The sequence below is a fragment of the Melanotaenia boesemani genome, chromosome 14 (genome assembly GCF_017639745.1).
Source record: "Melanotaenia boesemani isolate fMelBoe1 chromosome 14, fMelBoe1.pri, whole genome shotgun sequence".
Taxonomy (NCBI): Eukaryota; Metazoa; Chordata; class Actinopteri; order Atheriniformes; family Melanotaeniidae; genus Melanotaenia; species Melanotaenia boesemani.
In genome coordinates this window covers 30,129,282-30,145,015 of record NC_055695.1, presented here as the reverse complement: position 1 = coordinate 30,145,015, position 15,734 = coordinate 30,129,282, and the positions used below count along the sequence as shown (strand labels likewise).

The following is a 15,734-nucleotide window of genomic DNA, read 5'->3' as shown; positions in this document are numbered from 1 at the left end:
GGACATTTACATGCACATTATTTAAAGGCAAAGAAACAACAACAGCAATTTCAAAACTATAATTCAACTTAAAAAAAACAACAAAAAAAAAAGCATTTAAAGTATTACTTTAGAGTGTAAGCGTTAAAAATTTAAACATTTATTTCATGTTGTACACATATATGATGACCAAATGTGATCACACTAATAAACTTTTAAATAACTTTAAGTAAAGGGTGGGCGTATTGCTACTCTTCCATCAGCAGAGATCCCATAATTGTAAAGTAAAGGTGGCATAGCGGTCAGCTGTCAACACATGGGCCTAAGGTCGTGGTTGGCTCGAGCGCTGCCTCTAAGTAGATCACGTGATCCTGCTGTTTGCAAGTCAGAGCGATACCTCGAGCGCCTCCCCTCCCTGTTGCAGGTTTATGTTGGTTCAGAGCCAACGGCTCTGGGTTGGTCCAGGAGCAGCTTTGGGCTGGCCTAGAGCACTTTCCCTGCTCCTATTGGTTACAGCTCTCCCAAAGCTTCCTCTGATTGGTGGAAAGAAGCAAAGGGCTCCGGTTCTTTCCTGAGCGTTCTTCCGGCTTGCTATATAGGAAAAAAGAAAAGACGAATGGAAAAAATTGTAATCCACAGAACGACAATTGCTTAGGCTTTTAGTGATACGGTAATGCCTGCACATACACGGACACATATTTGTTTGTTTGGTCGTTTGAGGTTTGCGAAGTTGTACTCTTTATAAAGTTGAAACTTGAAAATTAGAATCAGGCGGCATCAGGTTAGCAATTGTAACATTAGCTTGCTGCTAGCATAGATAGCTAGCTAACAAGGTAGCCTTTTAGTTTTAAGGTTACAGAACAAAAACAGTGACTACTGTGTAGATTATCTGACTCCAGAGATCGCGTTTGGTAGTTTTGATGGGGGCACTGAAAATTTGTTTATTTACTTTAATGTTAATTTGGTGTTTATTGAAACAGCCGTTGTCGAGGGAGATTTAGTCACACACCGACTATATATAGCGTCTTATAAAGCTATATCAAACGTTGTATTTTTCACGTGTTAATGTAAGTATTTTTATTTTACAAACACCATTTGCTTAATGTAATCTATAACAATACTGCTCTTTAGCTAGCTGCTAACGATCGTATTTCGCAGCACTGTATTAGCATGATCTGTGTCCCCGCGCAGCCTGCAGAGTTAAAGTCTTTAGTCGTTTTTAATCTTCGTGCATGTTTAATTAAAGGACCACCTTCGTTTATTCACTTAAGCGCAGCAAGATATTTAATGTGTTACCTGGCGCTGGAATTAATATGTGGTTTTTATGACTGTTTTAGGTCAGAAATATTTCAAATGAGTTCACAACAATTCCCCCGACACGGGCTACCAGTTTCTAGCGGGGGAGCACCTCAGATCCCTGCAACTGCAAACCTGGTGCCTGTCAACCAGCCATCAAACCCTCCAGGTAACCTCTTCGTACTCGAGCTGCTCACATGATGCCTCTTGTAAGACTTATAAGACTGCAGATTAATATCTTATCAAATTTTTGGTCAGCTGGTGGAGAAGGAGATGGCAATCGTGAAGCTGACCATGGTCAACAAGATCATCCACCTGCTGGGGGTGGGGGAACCTTGGCCTTCAGAGATGAGAAGCAGGAGACTATGGTTGTCAGACCATACCCTCAAGTACAGACACACGGGGGGCCACAGGCTGCTCCCCAAACGGTGTCCATCCAGCCTGGCACACCTGTAACCGTACCTGCAGCCCTCACTGAGGGACAGATGAAGGTGAAAGTTACTTCTCTGTCATAGCTTTGAGTATAAAACCCAAAAAATTTTACATTTTCTTTACTAAAAAGTAAAGACTACTTAAATGCAATTTATGTCAGAATTTGTTAAACGCACTAATTTTACTCATAGAGTAAGAATTTTAAATGTTATTTTAATGTGGGTACACTCATTAAATCAAGCCAATTTTAGCCTTTCCCACTGCATCAAGTAGCAGGTTTATTATCAGTGCAGTCAAGACTACAACTTATCGGTTCAGTATACCCCTACAAAACATGTAAGAATATTGTCTTGTAATCACAGCTCTATGAAACTAAATTGGTTTACCACTTTTGACTGATGTCAGCCCCACACAGCAGGATGAAGAATAAGTTTCCAGCTGCCAAAACAAAGTTACATCTCCCTTAGTTCACAACTTGCTTACATTTTCAAAGTCTCCATGTGAGATGCTGCTGTCAGTAGATGTTGGTTTCTGTTAAGGAAAAGTCAGCACTGCCCTTTTTTTTGGTTGTCCATTCTTGGTGAAAATGAGTGTGTGCACCTGGATTTTGTGTTTTCCATTGAGACCGTGCCGAGCTCAAACCAAAATCTGCATCGACTGCAGGGTCATTTGAAGTTGGGCTGAATGCTGATTAGACATTTTCACATTGCATTCAGGAGCTAGAGGTTTTTAAAGACCTTGTAGAAGAGTTAAGGGGTTTAGTTTACAGTTTTACATTTAATCAAGTAGGATTGTTTTTTTATTTGGAGCAGGGTTTCTGTTGATTTGTAAAGAATCCAAATGCAAATTCCCGCAGAGTGTACAGTCTGAGGGCTTTTTTTTTCATAACCAGTCAGCAGTAAAATTTCTAAAAGGCTTGATTAGAATACTGCTGTCTCTATAGTCTCTATACTCTTTAACATGTTGCTTTTCCATGCCAACATTTAACAGTTGTTTTCCTCTTTCTGGTTCTCTTTGTGTTTGTGTTCAACTTTTTTAGGCTGTCCTAAAGTCACCAATGCCAAGTCGTCTTATTGCTCCAGCACCAGCTTCCAACCAAGCTCATATTCCCATACCTCCCAAGGTGCCTAGTCATATTACTGTCACCATTGAGAGCACTATTGCCACCACCCCGTCTATCCCCGTAGCAACCATCAGTGGCCAGCAGGTGAGGGTGCTTTATTAACTGTTAATGTTTGTTGTCTTTTGGCTGAATACTAAAGACTCTTGATGTTTCATACAATCTCAGGGTCACTCTAGCAACTTACACCACTTGATGCCAGCCAACATTCAGATCATCAGGGGGCAAATTGGGGCCCCAGCAGTACCACCCCAAACCTTTACGTCACATTTACCTCGAGGTATGGATAATGTTAGAAGATGAGTAAATATAAAATGAGTTATCCCTCTCGCTTGTTGCAGTGCATTTTGCTACATCACTTTATTCTCTAACCTGCAGGGGCTGCTGCAGCAGCTGTTATGTCCAGCAACAAGACAGTCTTGCGGCCAGCCACCGGAGCAAGTGCAGGCCCCGGCCAGCCCACAGTGCAACACATCATACACCAGACTATTCAGGTGCTTTGAAATACAAATGAAAGAACTGAATTTTGTGCTTCTATTATAGGAGTCTTTTTTTAATATAATATCTTAATACATGTCTGTCTACAGTCCCGTCCTGCTGTTACAACTTCTACAGCTGTGCTTCCAACCGTTGTGGCCCCTATTTCAGCAACTAGAACGCAGTCTCCGGTTATAAGTCCATCTGTCACGCACTCTGAGGTGACACATGGGTGAGTGAATAATATCAGCATCAAAATATTTAGTTTGAAGGACATTTTTAAAAGTTTGACTCTGTAATGTTGGACCAAACAGTTCATTGGGTCTCTGAGGGTAATCTGTACTGGGCTCAGAATTTTTGTCCAGTGTATGGTTTGCTGCAGAGGCAACTTTAGTGATTTTGAGTTTTTGACTCTTTCAGGCGTCCAGCGCTGACTATTCACCCCCCTCCTGCTACTGTCAGCATTCAGAGGCCTCAGACGTCTCGTGATACTGCAACACGGATCACACTGCCGTCACATCCTGCAATTGGAGCTCAAAAGCCCCAGCCTCCGCACACCATGGCGCAGGTAACCGCTTCATTGTGTAAAATAAGAATAACTAGTTTGATTCAGTAAATAATTGTTGTTGTTTTTTTTCTGAACAGAAGCCAATCTTTAGTACTGTGACTCCTGTAGCTGCAGCAACTGTGGCACCAATTGTTGCCACTAACACTGTGCCATCAACGACCACAATAGGTACTGGCTTTTCTCATATTTATTCTGTACCAGTGGGTCCCATCACTTTGTATTGTAAACATACTGAGATTAATGTCCATTTTTCTTTAACGCTCAGGCACTGTGCCACATACCCAAATGACCAGTAGTACCATAGTCACCATGACAATGGCGTCACACTCCTCTCATGCTACAGCTGTAACCACCTCTGCTATCCCTGTTGGTAAGATGACCCTCTTGTCTCACTCTTTTCATAACTGGGCCGTGATTGGACGCTTGATCAGTCTTGTAACTGTGTCGTTCACAGCTAAAGTGGTCCCGCAGCCTATTGCCCACTCTTCATCCCGTGTTCAGCCTGACTACCCGGGAGAGAGAACCAACCTCATCCCCATCCCAGGCCACAGATCCTCTCCGAACCCCGTTACCATGGAAGCCAGAAGTGACAACAGGTGAGAGCAAAAAACTGGTCAGTTTAGTGGGACTGAGTAAATTACAAACACAATGTTCTCATACAGCTGTTGAAAAAAGATGTTCGTCATTTTTAACTTTTTACCTAATTATGGGAAAAATCTATAATAATAATAATAATAATAAAAACAATAATAATAAAAACAATCTCACTACTTGTGAAATTAATAAAGATGTAGTTTCCTTGCCAAATTACACTTGGGATAGATTACACTTCGCGCAATCTGTCACAGTTTTTGAGTCAATTTAACCTTTTCATGAAACCTTTTGCCTCCTGTCCAAAATTCCCAAAATAAATAAAGTATATCTTCACAACTGCAAGGGTTGTATGTATAATCTTGGTCTCTACAGAAAGCTGAGACATGTGAGATTTCTACAGAAGTGTCAGAATCAAGACGTGTTAGTGTGTCAGAGTAAATTCACCTGGAACACAGTAGAAAAGGTCAGTGTTATCTCCTAAAAGAAAAACACATAACTTTCAGTGAGAACCAGAGGATAGCAGCCCAGTTCATCTAGGAATGAGTAAAGTAATGTCTGATGAGGAACTGTTCTACAGTAGACGCTAAAAAAGTGTAAACAGACCAAATGACGCATGTAAAGGATGCAGGAAATGAACAGAAGGCTCCATGTCTGTCTTCAGTGTAGATCATAAATGGGTCTTTAGAACCACCACGAGGATCCAGTATTTTCACCACAAAACAGTAAGACATGATTTCTGATTCTGGCTGCTAGCTCCCAGAGTTTTTGTCCCACAGTGATGAGACAGACATCTTTGTAACCAATAGAGTCTCTGCTTTAAATGACACCTGGTTTGTGTGGTTTGCTTGTAGAGTAGAAATTAGCAGAAGTTTCAAAGAGGACAGTTCTGTTTTTCTTACATTCCTATATAATCGCTTGGGGTTTGAACTGTTTGGTTTGGATGCCAAATCTTGGTAGAGTCTTTTAGCTGAGTTTCTCACCGTCATTTTGCTATGCTACATGTTAGCATTGCTGCTTCCTAGTGTGTGCAAACGTCTTCTGTGCTGCATGTATCCATGGTACCCCCTGTACAGGGGGCTCTCTTGATGAAGAGCTTTAAAGTCAGCCACTTTCAGCCAGTTAAACCTTTCTGCTAGTCCTTTGCAGTTATATGAGGGCTCCCTATCTAAATTCAGTTCAATTTGACAATTTTAAATTGTGATCCATCATTGGACTGAAGCTATAGCCTACTGAGAGTAAAGGCTTATTCATGCTCCTTTTACGTATGTAGTTATAATCTGTATTTTGTGATTGTGCGAAAATTATCTTAGAAAGTAATTGTTAACATGGCAATTACAACAAATTAAAGTCATTTTCCTATTCTGTTCAGTCAATGACCATTTATTAATTTTCCATCTTTGTCAGGCCTTCTGTACCAGTTCAGTTCCAGTATTTCTTGCCGGCGTACTCTTCCTCATACCCTCTGGCACACACCTACACCCCCATCAGCAGCTCAGTCTCCACCATCCGCCAGTATCCAGGTAAGCACCACCACTCTGATGCTTACTAGTGAATATTGCCCTTTATGTTATAGTCTTATGTTTACTGACCAAATCTTGGATTTTTATAAACTCAAGTTTTGGCAAAAAGGTAAAATCATTTTATTTTTTTTCTAAGTGACCCCTCAAGCTCCAAGTTCCGCACTACCCACTCAGGCGGGCGTGGCTACCACTGTCCACCTAAACCACATGCAGCTGATGGCGGTGGATCGGATTGGTCTGCCCTCTGCACAGATCAGCACCCAGGGGATCCAGCCAGCACCGATCGCTGCACAGGGCATACAGCCCGCGCAGATAGGAGTTCAGGGCCTGCACACGTCACCTTCAATCACCACACAAGGAATACAGCAGACACCCATAGCCACTCAGCAGCAGCCACAACCGCAGCCACAGTCTGAAGCAAAACCTGGTAGTTACTGAACAGATACTCTCAAACTAAAAATGGCATGTTGTTTAGAATTTAACTAGCTGTTGTTGACGCGTTATTTTTTTATTCATTTTTATCCAATTCAGGGGTTGTATTGGCTGACAGCTTTGTAGCGAGCCCCATAAGCAGCACATTCAGCACGACTCAGCCAGTAGCCACCATGGTGCAGGCCCACGCCCAGGGAGGAGTAGGAGGAGCCCCAACACTGGTTTCCTCCCCTCGACCAAGCATCCTACGCAAGAAGCCTGCTAATGAAACGTGAGTGTAAGACGGTGAAGAAAGCAGTACATTTTTCATCAGGTCTACCTGTACCAGGCTGATTCAGCAGACTTATGTAACAGTACCTAAGTTTTAACTTGATGACTTCCACCTATCTGTCAAAAAGTGTTTAATAATGAGAAGTGATTATTTGCAAACTGAAAATTACAATATGATGGTGCAAAAGTGTCAGATTTGCCATGCTCAGAGTAGTGACCTCATGACACCCCCGAGGCGTGGTCATGTGGTGGCGTTGGGTTGTCTTTCTTTTATGGATGGATTTCCATTAAATTTTCAGGAAAACTTACAAATGGAATAAGCAAATGATTTTAGGGATGATCCTGATCGTCGCCTGGTTCTTGGACTTTTTTGTAAAGTATTCTTTAATATGGGGAGATAGGGGGAATTTTGCCATTAGAGATTCTAACTCAAAAATAATGCTCACAATCATTAGCAAAATAAAAATGACTTTGGCTTGGTGGAGGTCTGCACTGTCTGACCATTTGTTTTAGTTCTCTCTTGCACGTCAGTTTGACCTGTAGTGCTTCAGGAAGACAGTTTTGGTTCTGGTTCTGGTTCCCTTCTGGAGTCTCAGAATCTCTGTGCTCTGGCGAGCTAGCCTGTGTTTCCACCAGTTTACCCAGAACCAAAGTGGGAGGACTTTAATCCGTGGTGGTAGAACACAGAGCTCTGCTGGTGTGAAAGTGTTGTTTGAGACCTGCTTATCTCCCGTTCTGTCTTATACCTTACAAACAGAACATGGAGCTGCAGCAGTACCCTCTTTTACACACAGCAGGACGGTTGTTTGTATTATTGTTTACAATACTCACTGTATATTATTATAATTATTTATTACTATTACTGTAATGTGTATCATATGTTTACACTCATGGTTTACTTTATTATATGATGGTATTTATATTGCATATTATTCTGCACATTATTATTGTACTATTGTATTATCATTAGTATACTGCTTATTATTCTATAGCAGCACACCTTAATGTCATATAAGATGACAATAAAGATAATAATAATAGATGACAATACTTATCATTTCACTGTTTACTGCATTCTGTTACGCCCTCCTTTACTGTGTAAGCACGTGATATGCTGTAATACGACAATGACATTGTATTCTTGCTATAGTTATGCAACATATTATACTACTGCACTATACTCTGTTATGCTATGTATTACTATCATCTTACTTTCTATATTTAATTTACTGTTACATTTACACATTTTTTTATCTTTGCATGTATTGCAGTAATGTCCTAATTGCACGGCAACTTGTGTTTTCTAACCTGTTAGCTTTTTTTTGTCTTTCTTCCCATCTACTGAGAAACCTGTAACTACTCCGTGTGCCATAAATTCTTACAATTCTTGCCATCAGTAGCTGCTGGGACAAATAATGTCTATTCTTTAAATGTTCTTTTTTTAAGTGAATTTGAATTGCATCATTCAAGTTTCTTGGTGTTTCAGGTGTGTCCGTAAGAACCTGATCCCCAGCCAACCCAGTGAACCCAACACTGGCAGAATTGAGAGTGGTGTAAGAGGAGCAGGGTCACCTCGGCCTGCAGGGTGAGCTTGTGTCACATCATTCACGTCCAGTTCTGATTCAAGTCCATGAGCTGAAACATTCCTTTCTTCTGTCAGGGTAAAACCCAAAGCTGAGGTACACATGACAGTGGCCCCTCCAGTCATGGCTGCAGTTGAAGCATTGCCTGCTCAGGGAGGGGAACAGCAGGTTGTGGCCTCAAACACTCAGCACCTGGCCCAAGCCATCCCCACCATGCTGGCCACTCCTGGGCCCGTGCCGCCCTCTCAGCCCACCACCGTTCTCTCATCCCTGCCTGCAGCGATGGCCGTGACCCCTCCTGTTCCTGCTTCAATGGCTAACACCGTGGCCTCCCCCACTCAGCCTGCAGCCAGTAGCACTGCATCATGTGCTACTAGCTCCAGCTGTTCAGATGTGAAAATCAAGCAGGAGGTAGAGACAATGGACACCTCCCAGCCAGGTGAGGGACATGTTTGTCTTCAGTGTGTTATCAGTGGCTTGAGCTGAAAAATTGATGTCTGAATGTGCTATTTCTCTCAGATCCCAACGCAAATATATCCTTAGCTCCCACCCTCACCACCCAGGCATCCACACTAAACACTCCTGCAACAGGAGATCTGATTCCAGGGGCCTCTCCGAGGAAGAAGCCCCGCAAGCAGCAGCACGTTATCTCAACTGAGGAGAGCGAGATGGTGGAAACCAACAGCACAGATGAAGAGAAGGCTCCAGGCAGGCTCATCTCTGGCAGGGCAGAAAGGCGGGAATCTCCTCCGAGGGAATATGTTGGTATGTTCCTCCATCCGCTGCTGAAATCACAATGATCGTGTCAGCGGTTGCTTTTTAAACACTTGTCTTTGTCTTGAAGATGAAGAAGGAGTGCGATATGTACCCGTCAGGCCTCGCCCACCTGTTACTCTTCTGCGTCACTACCGCAACCCCTGGAAGGCTGCTTACCACCACTTCCAGAGGTACAGCGACATTCGAGTCAAAGGTGAGGCCCCCATCAGGTTTTTAAAAACTTCATGTACTTAAACTAACGTTATTTTCTAGTAAGAATTCTGTTAATCTTTCAGAGGAGAAGAAGGGCACCTTACAGGACATGGCCAATCAGAGAGGGGTGGCATGTAGAGCACAAGGCTGGAAAATTCACTTGTGTGCTGCACAACTCAGACAACTGGTGAGTGTTGGCTGGTCCCCCAACCTGAGTTTTATTTTTCATATCTGTTAAAAAAAAGTGCACTTTGAGCACATCAACACAAAATGCAATGGAGCTCCTGCCGTAAATAATCATCATTTCAGTGTGTTTATTATAATCGTGCAGTTGGAAGAACTATCAGATGAATTCTTAAAGAAGGAAAAAAAAAATCAAGTCATTATTCAAAGTGTCTGATTTTTATCAATCATCCACAGTCACGTCCCGACTTAACACACTGCTCATCACCCAGCCTTTAAATTTAGTTTTAGAACAACCTGCAGAAGTGACAGCCTTCTTCAGATGTTTAATGTAGCTGCTTAGTAAGTGTTTCTAGGCCATTCCTCCCCACAAAGCTGTAATTTCATCATTAATTCCAGAAAGTCAATGTATTGGGTTAGTTCAGGACTACAAACATTTATGTTTGTTTTTCATATTATAAATGTTTTTAGTTGTGATGTAGAAAAAAGCAGACCATTTCATCATCTGAAAAGTTGCAAATGAATATTAAGAAAAAGTAGTTTATTAAAGTGCATATAAGGCTGCAATGTGATATTCACCATGCAGTTTACTGACGTAAGAAAAAAGCCAGAATGAGGTCTTGTTGATTTAACTCTTCTGCCATCCAATTTTTCTCAACATTTTTTTTATTTGGTGGTCAGTGTGGCTGTGTTAGGGATAGTGGCAGGAAAACTCTTAATCCATGGTCTTTTTCTCACATCTTTTATACCGTTGATGTGTTTTGCACCCTCTGTGGACCTTCAGGGAAAAATGTACCGTGAAGCTGCTATAAATTTATCATACATTCATTTTTTTTTCTGCTTTTTGTTTTTCATAAACCACTTAAACAGTTTCAGACTGGCTTAAAACTACCAAACATTTAATCATTTTAAGACTTCCTTAAATGCTAGTTTAATTAATTGAATTATTAATTAAAAACAAATCAATACTGCTGCTGCTAATGCTTGACATTCCCAAGAGTCAAATCACCACCAAAGACTCATCCCCCTGATATTTATATACGGGAAATATATAGGGTTAATATATTATGCAAAAATTCAAACAAACTGTGATTTATATAAAAAAAAAGGCACAAAAATTTTGATGCCTGATTTTATAGCAGTTCTTTTGTGCGGACATTTTTAGCCACAAAAGTCACCAGAGGGTAGGAGATTTGATGAAGGATCAACATCATGCTCCACTGCTTATCGCTGGTGTTTCCTAGTCCTCCCCTCTACTGGCAGGGGAATATTTTGTGCCGTCATGTCTTGACTGACTTTTATAAACCCAGGTTTTGTCTGTAACATGTCCTGTAGTCGAGTTTGGAGCATGATGTGTACAGTCGCCTCTCCACTCTCCAAGAAGGCCTCATCCCAAAGAAGAGAGCAGGTGCTGACGACGATCTTCACCGGATCAACGAGCTCATACAGGTATGGTTACTGCAGATGGGACCTTCACACACAGTTTTCTTCTGACGTGAAATGGTTTATATCAGAATTCATATTTAATTTTCTAATTCTAACCCAGTTTCTACTGCTGCTAATCACTGACAGTGATCTGAGAAAGCAAGAGATATTTAACAAGCACAAGCTACTGCTGTCCAGGCTGGGGCTGAAACATTGTTTGATAAATAGGACTCTAGTTTAAGCAATTTGTAATAATTTCTGAACCAGCATTAAAGAAATTTACCAAACCTTATTAATAAAAAGAGTCAGCGAACAGCTGAATGTGTGATTAGACTGGCTTTTAGTTGTTACTGACTTGTTATAAAAGCTGTTAAAGGAGGAAGTGCTGAACAGTTTTAGAAAAAACCTCCAGAATATTAAGATGGACGTGCAATGTCTCATGTTAATTCACCACACTGAAACAGCAGCATGACTGTATAAACCTGGGGTGTCCAAACTTGGTCCTTGAGGCAAGTACCAGACTAACTTTTTTTTTTTACGAGGAGCACAGCAGCACCTAACTTAAATTTTTAGGAGCACAAGCAGAAAATTTAGGGGCGCACACTGAAATCACCTTGCAAAGCAAATATTCACATTTCCTCTCATTTTCACTGTATTAGTGAAAAATACAGAAATGACAATGTTTACAATTCATTTTTTTTTTTGTGCAGCAGTTGACATAACATTATAAAAAAATAAATAAATAAAAATCTTACTGGCTGCACTAATACAAAACAAGTAGACAGAATTTGTCAGATCAGATCAGATTTGATGATTTTATTTGATTTTCACATTTTGAGCAGAACAGCAACTTTGTCCCCATCATCGCCCATAGGACATGGTATGACCTGGCAATAAACAGCTTCAGGGACTGAAACTCCTCTCCAGCCACTGTTCCAACTCCTCAATAAGAAAAGTAGCTATTGGCTGTCCTAAAAGTCTCTAATTAGCATAATCAGCATAATCATCCTGGTACATATAGTTGCAATGGATGCTGCCATAAAGAAGGATGTCGTGGGAAAGGCAAAAATTGATAAAAAGACAACCTAAAAAACGGCTAAATAAATAAATAAAAATAATTCTGTCAACGTCTGGAACGTCACAACACTTGACTTTTTAAATATTTGTGTCCACACTCTTCATTAATAGGCATTACTCTGACGGTAAGCCAGCGCAGGGTCCTCCAGCAGCAGCTTTGTACGTTTCAGTTTCAGCCTGGTCATGAAACAGAGGTGAACGTCGTCTGAATACTGCTGCTGCTGCTGCTGCTGCGAGAAGACAAAGCCTCGTATGAGAGGGTCTGCACAGCAGCGCTCCTCATTGGGAAGATAAACTGCATTCGTTCACCTCCGTTTTCAAAAGTCTCCAATAAAACCAGTAAAAGTCACTGGATTTTTCACTAGTCCCTTAAAAAAAGCCGCTAGAGGGATCTGAAAACTCGATAAATATAACAACAAAGTCGCTAAGTTGGTAACGTTGAATAATAATAAAATTCCCCCAAGACCCGCCTCTTTTCACACATAAGCCAATCACAGTGGTCGTTCATCCCCGCTCACACGCACATTGGTGGTCGTCTTCTTCGTTGGTGTTCGTCTCCTTTTCTCATATTAAAGTTAGTTTAAGTCGGCAAACCAGCAGCTAATTTGTGCGTTACTGTGATCTGTTGGGCGGAAGAGGGGAGCAGAAGTTTGTTAGCGACAAAATAAATTCAGTTATAACTACTACAAGAAAAAGACAAATGTATCGGTCACCATTGCACGAGTAGATGAAAAATTCACTCACACTGTCTCACATTTTAGTCGCAAAATGCGATCATTTGGTCGCAGTCTGGAGCCCTGCAGGTTTTGGATGTTTCCTGCTGCAGCACACATAAATCAGATCAATGAGTCAGCATGCTTTGGAAAAACTTAACGACGAACTCTTGAGGAGATCCATTTAATTTCAATCAGGTGTGTTGGAGCCAGAAACGTTTTAGACCTGCAGGACTGTGGCCCCCGAGGACCGGATCTGGGCGCCTCTGGTATAAACAAAGGGGTTTTATTTTAATTTCTAACTCTTGGACAGTTGATCGGTGTTTTGGAAGTCTGAAGCCGCTGCTCGTCTGATGCGGTTCTCAAAGTGAATATCTCTTTAAACGCCACCTAGATGCCTCTTGTCTTGCGATGATGTAATTTCCACAGAGCCTTTTCACACAAGAGCTGGACTGATTAAACGCTGTTTCAATAAAATTAAATAAAAATCAACCAACAACAGAACAAATAATCAGAAAGTAAATAAGGAATCCCGCAGCAGAAAAAAGACTTGGGACAAAGTCGAGCTGGATGTGGTGTTAGATGTTCATCTTCCAGTTGCCAGGCAACTGATTTAAAATGTCAGTAGGTGATTTATGTAGCTGGTGTTGCCTTCCTAACATCTTGTATAATTCACTGGGTCATCTGGACATAGCCTGTTGTTTACTTTGGGAAACTGTAGGTTATAATGGAGGCTGATGACCTAACCATCAACTTTCAGAGCCAGTACCAGAACAACCCGGTATCCTCTTCTTCTGCTGCTGCTGCTGTATCGCCGGTAGCTTGGATCTGAGCATGCTCCATGTTTTCCTCTCAGATTTTGTTGAATTTCTGGCAGCGCTGCAGACTACATAAAAAACTTTGTTATTGCTGTTGCCTGTCATTTAATGTTACGTCTTGGGTCTAGTTTCCCGTCCTCGGTTACAGTGATGTACCATGTCTGTTCTCAGGGTAACATGCAGCGCTGCAAGCTGGTGATGGACCAAGTGACGGAAGCCAGAGACACCATGATGAAGGTGCTCGACCACAAGGAGAAAGTGCTGAAACTTCTCAACAAGAACGGCACCGTCAAGAAGTCCTCCAAACTGAAGCGTAAAGAACGGGCTTAAGCGTGAGCTCGTCTGTCGGCGACCACCACAGCCCCGTTTCTGAAGGGGAGAAGGAGCTGCTCTGACCTCTGGTGCTATGATTTGCTGCATACAATCATACGTGTGCCATCCCTGACGGCCTGAGCGGAGTGGAGAGAGGTGTCGGGGAGGCTTCAGCGAGCAGAAAGCCCATCAGGAACAGGTTCTCATCAAAGACACAGGCCACGTATTAAAGTGTGGAACATAATAGGCTTTATTAGTCTGGCCAACTGGACAACCTCTGTTTTTCCACTTTTTTTTCAGACACCTGAGGCCATTTTTACTAACTTAGTTTCTACTCCCATGTTTTTTTGAGACAGTTTGAAGATGACGCGTTATGTATCTGTGATGTTTGGCACTGAATGCAGGTCCAACCCTCATGTACTGTAAGAGAGACGACTCGGTGAAAGGGACTGAACCAGGAGCTGTAGGATGGAGTAAATCAATCCTTTCACAAACTGTAAACAGACTAATCTTAGTTGTGCTCTTTTCATCAGTCTGTGCCTTCATTTTGTCAAGTGTACATTAATTGGACAGGGCATGTGTAAACTAGTTCACATGTTAAAATACTAAAACCTATATATATATTTTTTATGCTGAGCATTTTGTTTTAGTTGATTTTGCTGTCTGAGGTGGATACACGGCTGCCTATCACAAGCCACAAGTTTAGGTGTAAACTAAAGATGTTTGAGTACTTCGTTGGTGTTGGAGTAAAACCTAAACGTGGCATGTTGAAATGGTTAATGTAGAAAAAATGCTCTTAAAGGATCCTTAGATTTGAAAGTGAGAATGCCAATTCTACCTTTTATTAAACTGCCATCTTTAATCCACTAAATGATAAATTGACGTTACCACAGCGATAGCCGCGCTTTGATAGGACTTTCATACCGAATCAGAAGGTACCGTGCTAGAAAAGAAGAGGCTGACTATCCTCGTGATCATAATGGTGAATTAATGTAAATCACTGTAAATGTGCGTTTGGTTTTCCATTGACTTGGTTCTTTTCAAGTTTTTGTACTCAATGAAAGAATTTGTGCTGTGTGTGATGTGTCGCTTCATGCTGCAGTGTTACATTTAAAACATGGCAAGATGAAGCTAGCCTGAAACATCGAGCCATTGTACGTTGTTTTTGTCTCTGTAATTATAGTAAAGATACTTAAAGATAACAAGGTATCCTGTTATTTTCACTTCTTTGATATTGATTTTTTTTTTTACAATTTGGCATCTGAGTTTAACGTCAAACATTCTGGGATATTCTGGGATAAACGGGAGCGACACCTTCATGTCAAGTTGTACATTTTCTTTATTAAATAAAAGAAAGTAATAGTACAAAATATAAAGTACAACCTCATATTAAGAAAAGTTAGGGACACTTTGTAAAATATAAACAGAATACAATGATTATAGATCTCAACCCATATTTTATTTCCAATAAAACGAAGAGATGCTGAAACTGAGACCTTTCATGGAAAGCTCATTGTAAATCTGATGGCAGCAACACGTCTGTAGAAAGTAGTTCCAGGGTGATGTTTAGTAACATCCCCTCTTTTTTTAACATCTGGGAAGTGAGGAGACCAGTTGCTGGAGTTACAGGAGAGGAATGTTGTCCCATTCTGGTCTGATGCAGGATTCTGGACCTTGGTTGCTGGATTTCTGCATCCATGATTCTCCAGATGTTGTGTATTGGTGAAAGGTCTGGACTGCAGGCAGGCCAGTTCAGCAGCTGGACTCTTCTCCTGTGAAGCCATGCTGCTGTGATGGATGCAGGATGTGGTTCAGCATCGTCTTGCTGAAATCTGCAAGGCCTTCCCTGAAAGAGACGTTGTCTGGATGGGAGCAGATGTTGCTCTAAAACCTCCATGTACTTTTCAGCATTGATGGAGCTTCACAGATGTGGAAGCTGCCCACGCCATATGCACTAATGCAGCCC

General features: G+C 41.5%; 1 protein-coding gene across 1 annotated transcript; it reads left to right on the top strand.

Annotated features, from left to right (window-relative positions):
• The first annotated feature begins 445 nt into the window (after positions 1-445).
• Positions 446-14,975, top strand: sap130a (Sin3A-associated protein a). The gene is made up of 21 exons (XM_042006850.1): positions 446-649; positions 1,317-1,444; positions 1,534-1,766; positions 2,747-2,914; positions 2,996-3,107; positions 3,206-3,321; positions 3,415-3,536; positions 3,725-3,872; positions 3,950-4,040; positions 4,138-4,242; positions 4,327-4,468; positions 5,871-5,986; positions 6,123-6,413; positions 6,518-6,689; positions 8,175-8,273; positions 8,349-8,710; positions 8,791-9,036; positions 9,116-9,241; positions 9,324-9,427; positions 10,759-10,872; positions 13,628-14,975. The coding sequence occupies exons 2-21, from the start codon at positions 1,333-1,335 to the stop codon at positions 13,784-13,786; spliced, it is 3,138 nt and encodes a 1,045-aa protein (XP_041862784.1). The 5' UTR covers positions 446-649; positions 1,317-1,332; the 3' UTR covers positions 13,787-14,975.
• The last annotated feature ends 759 nt before the right edge of the window (positions 14,976-15,734 follow it).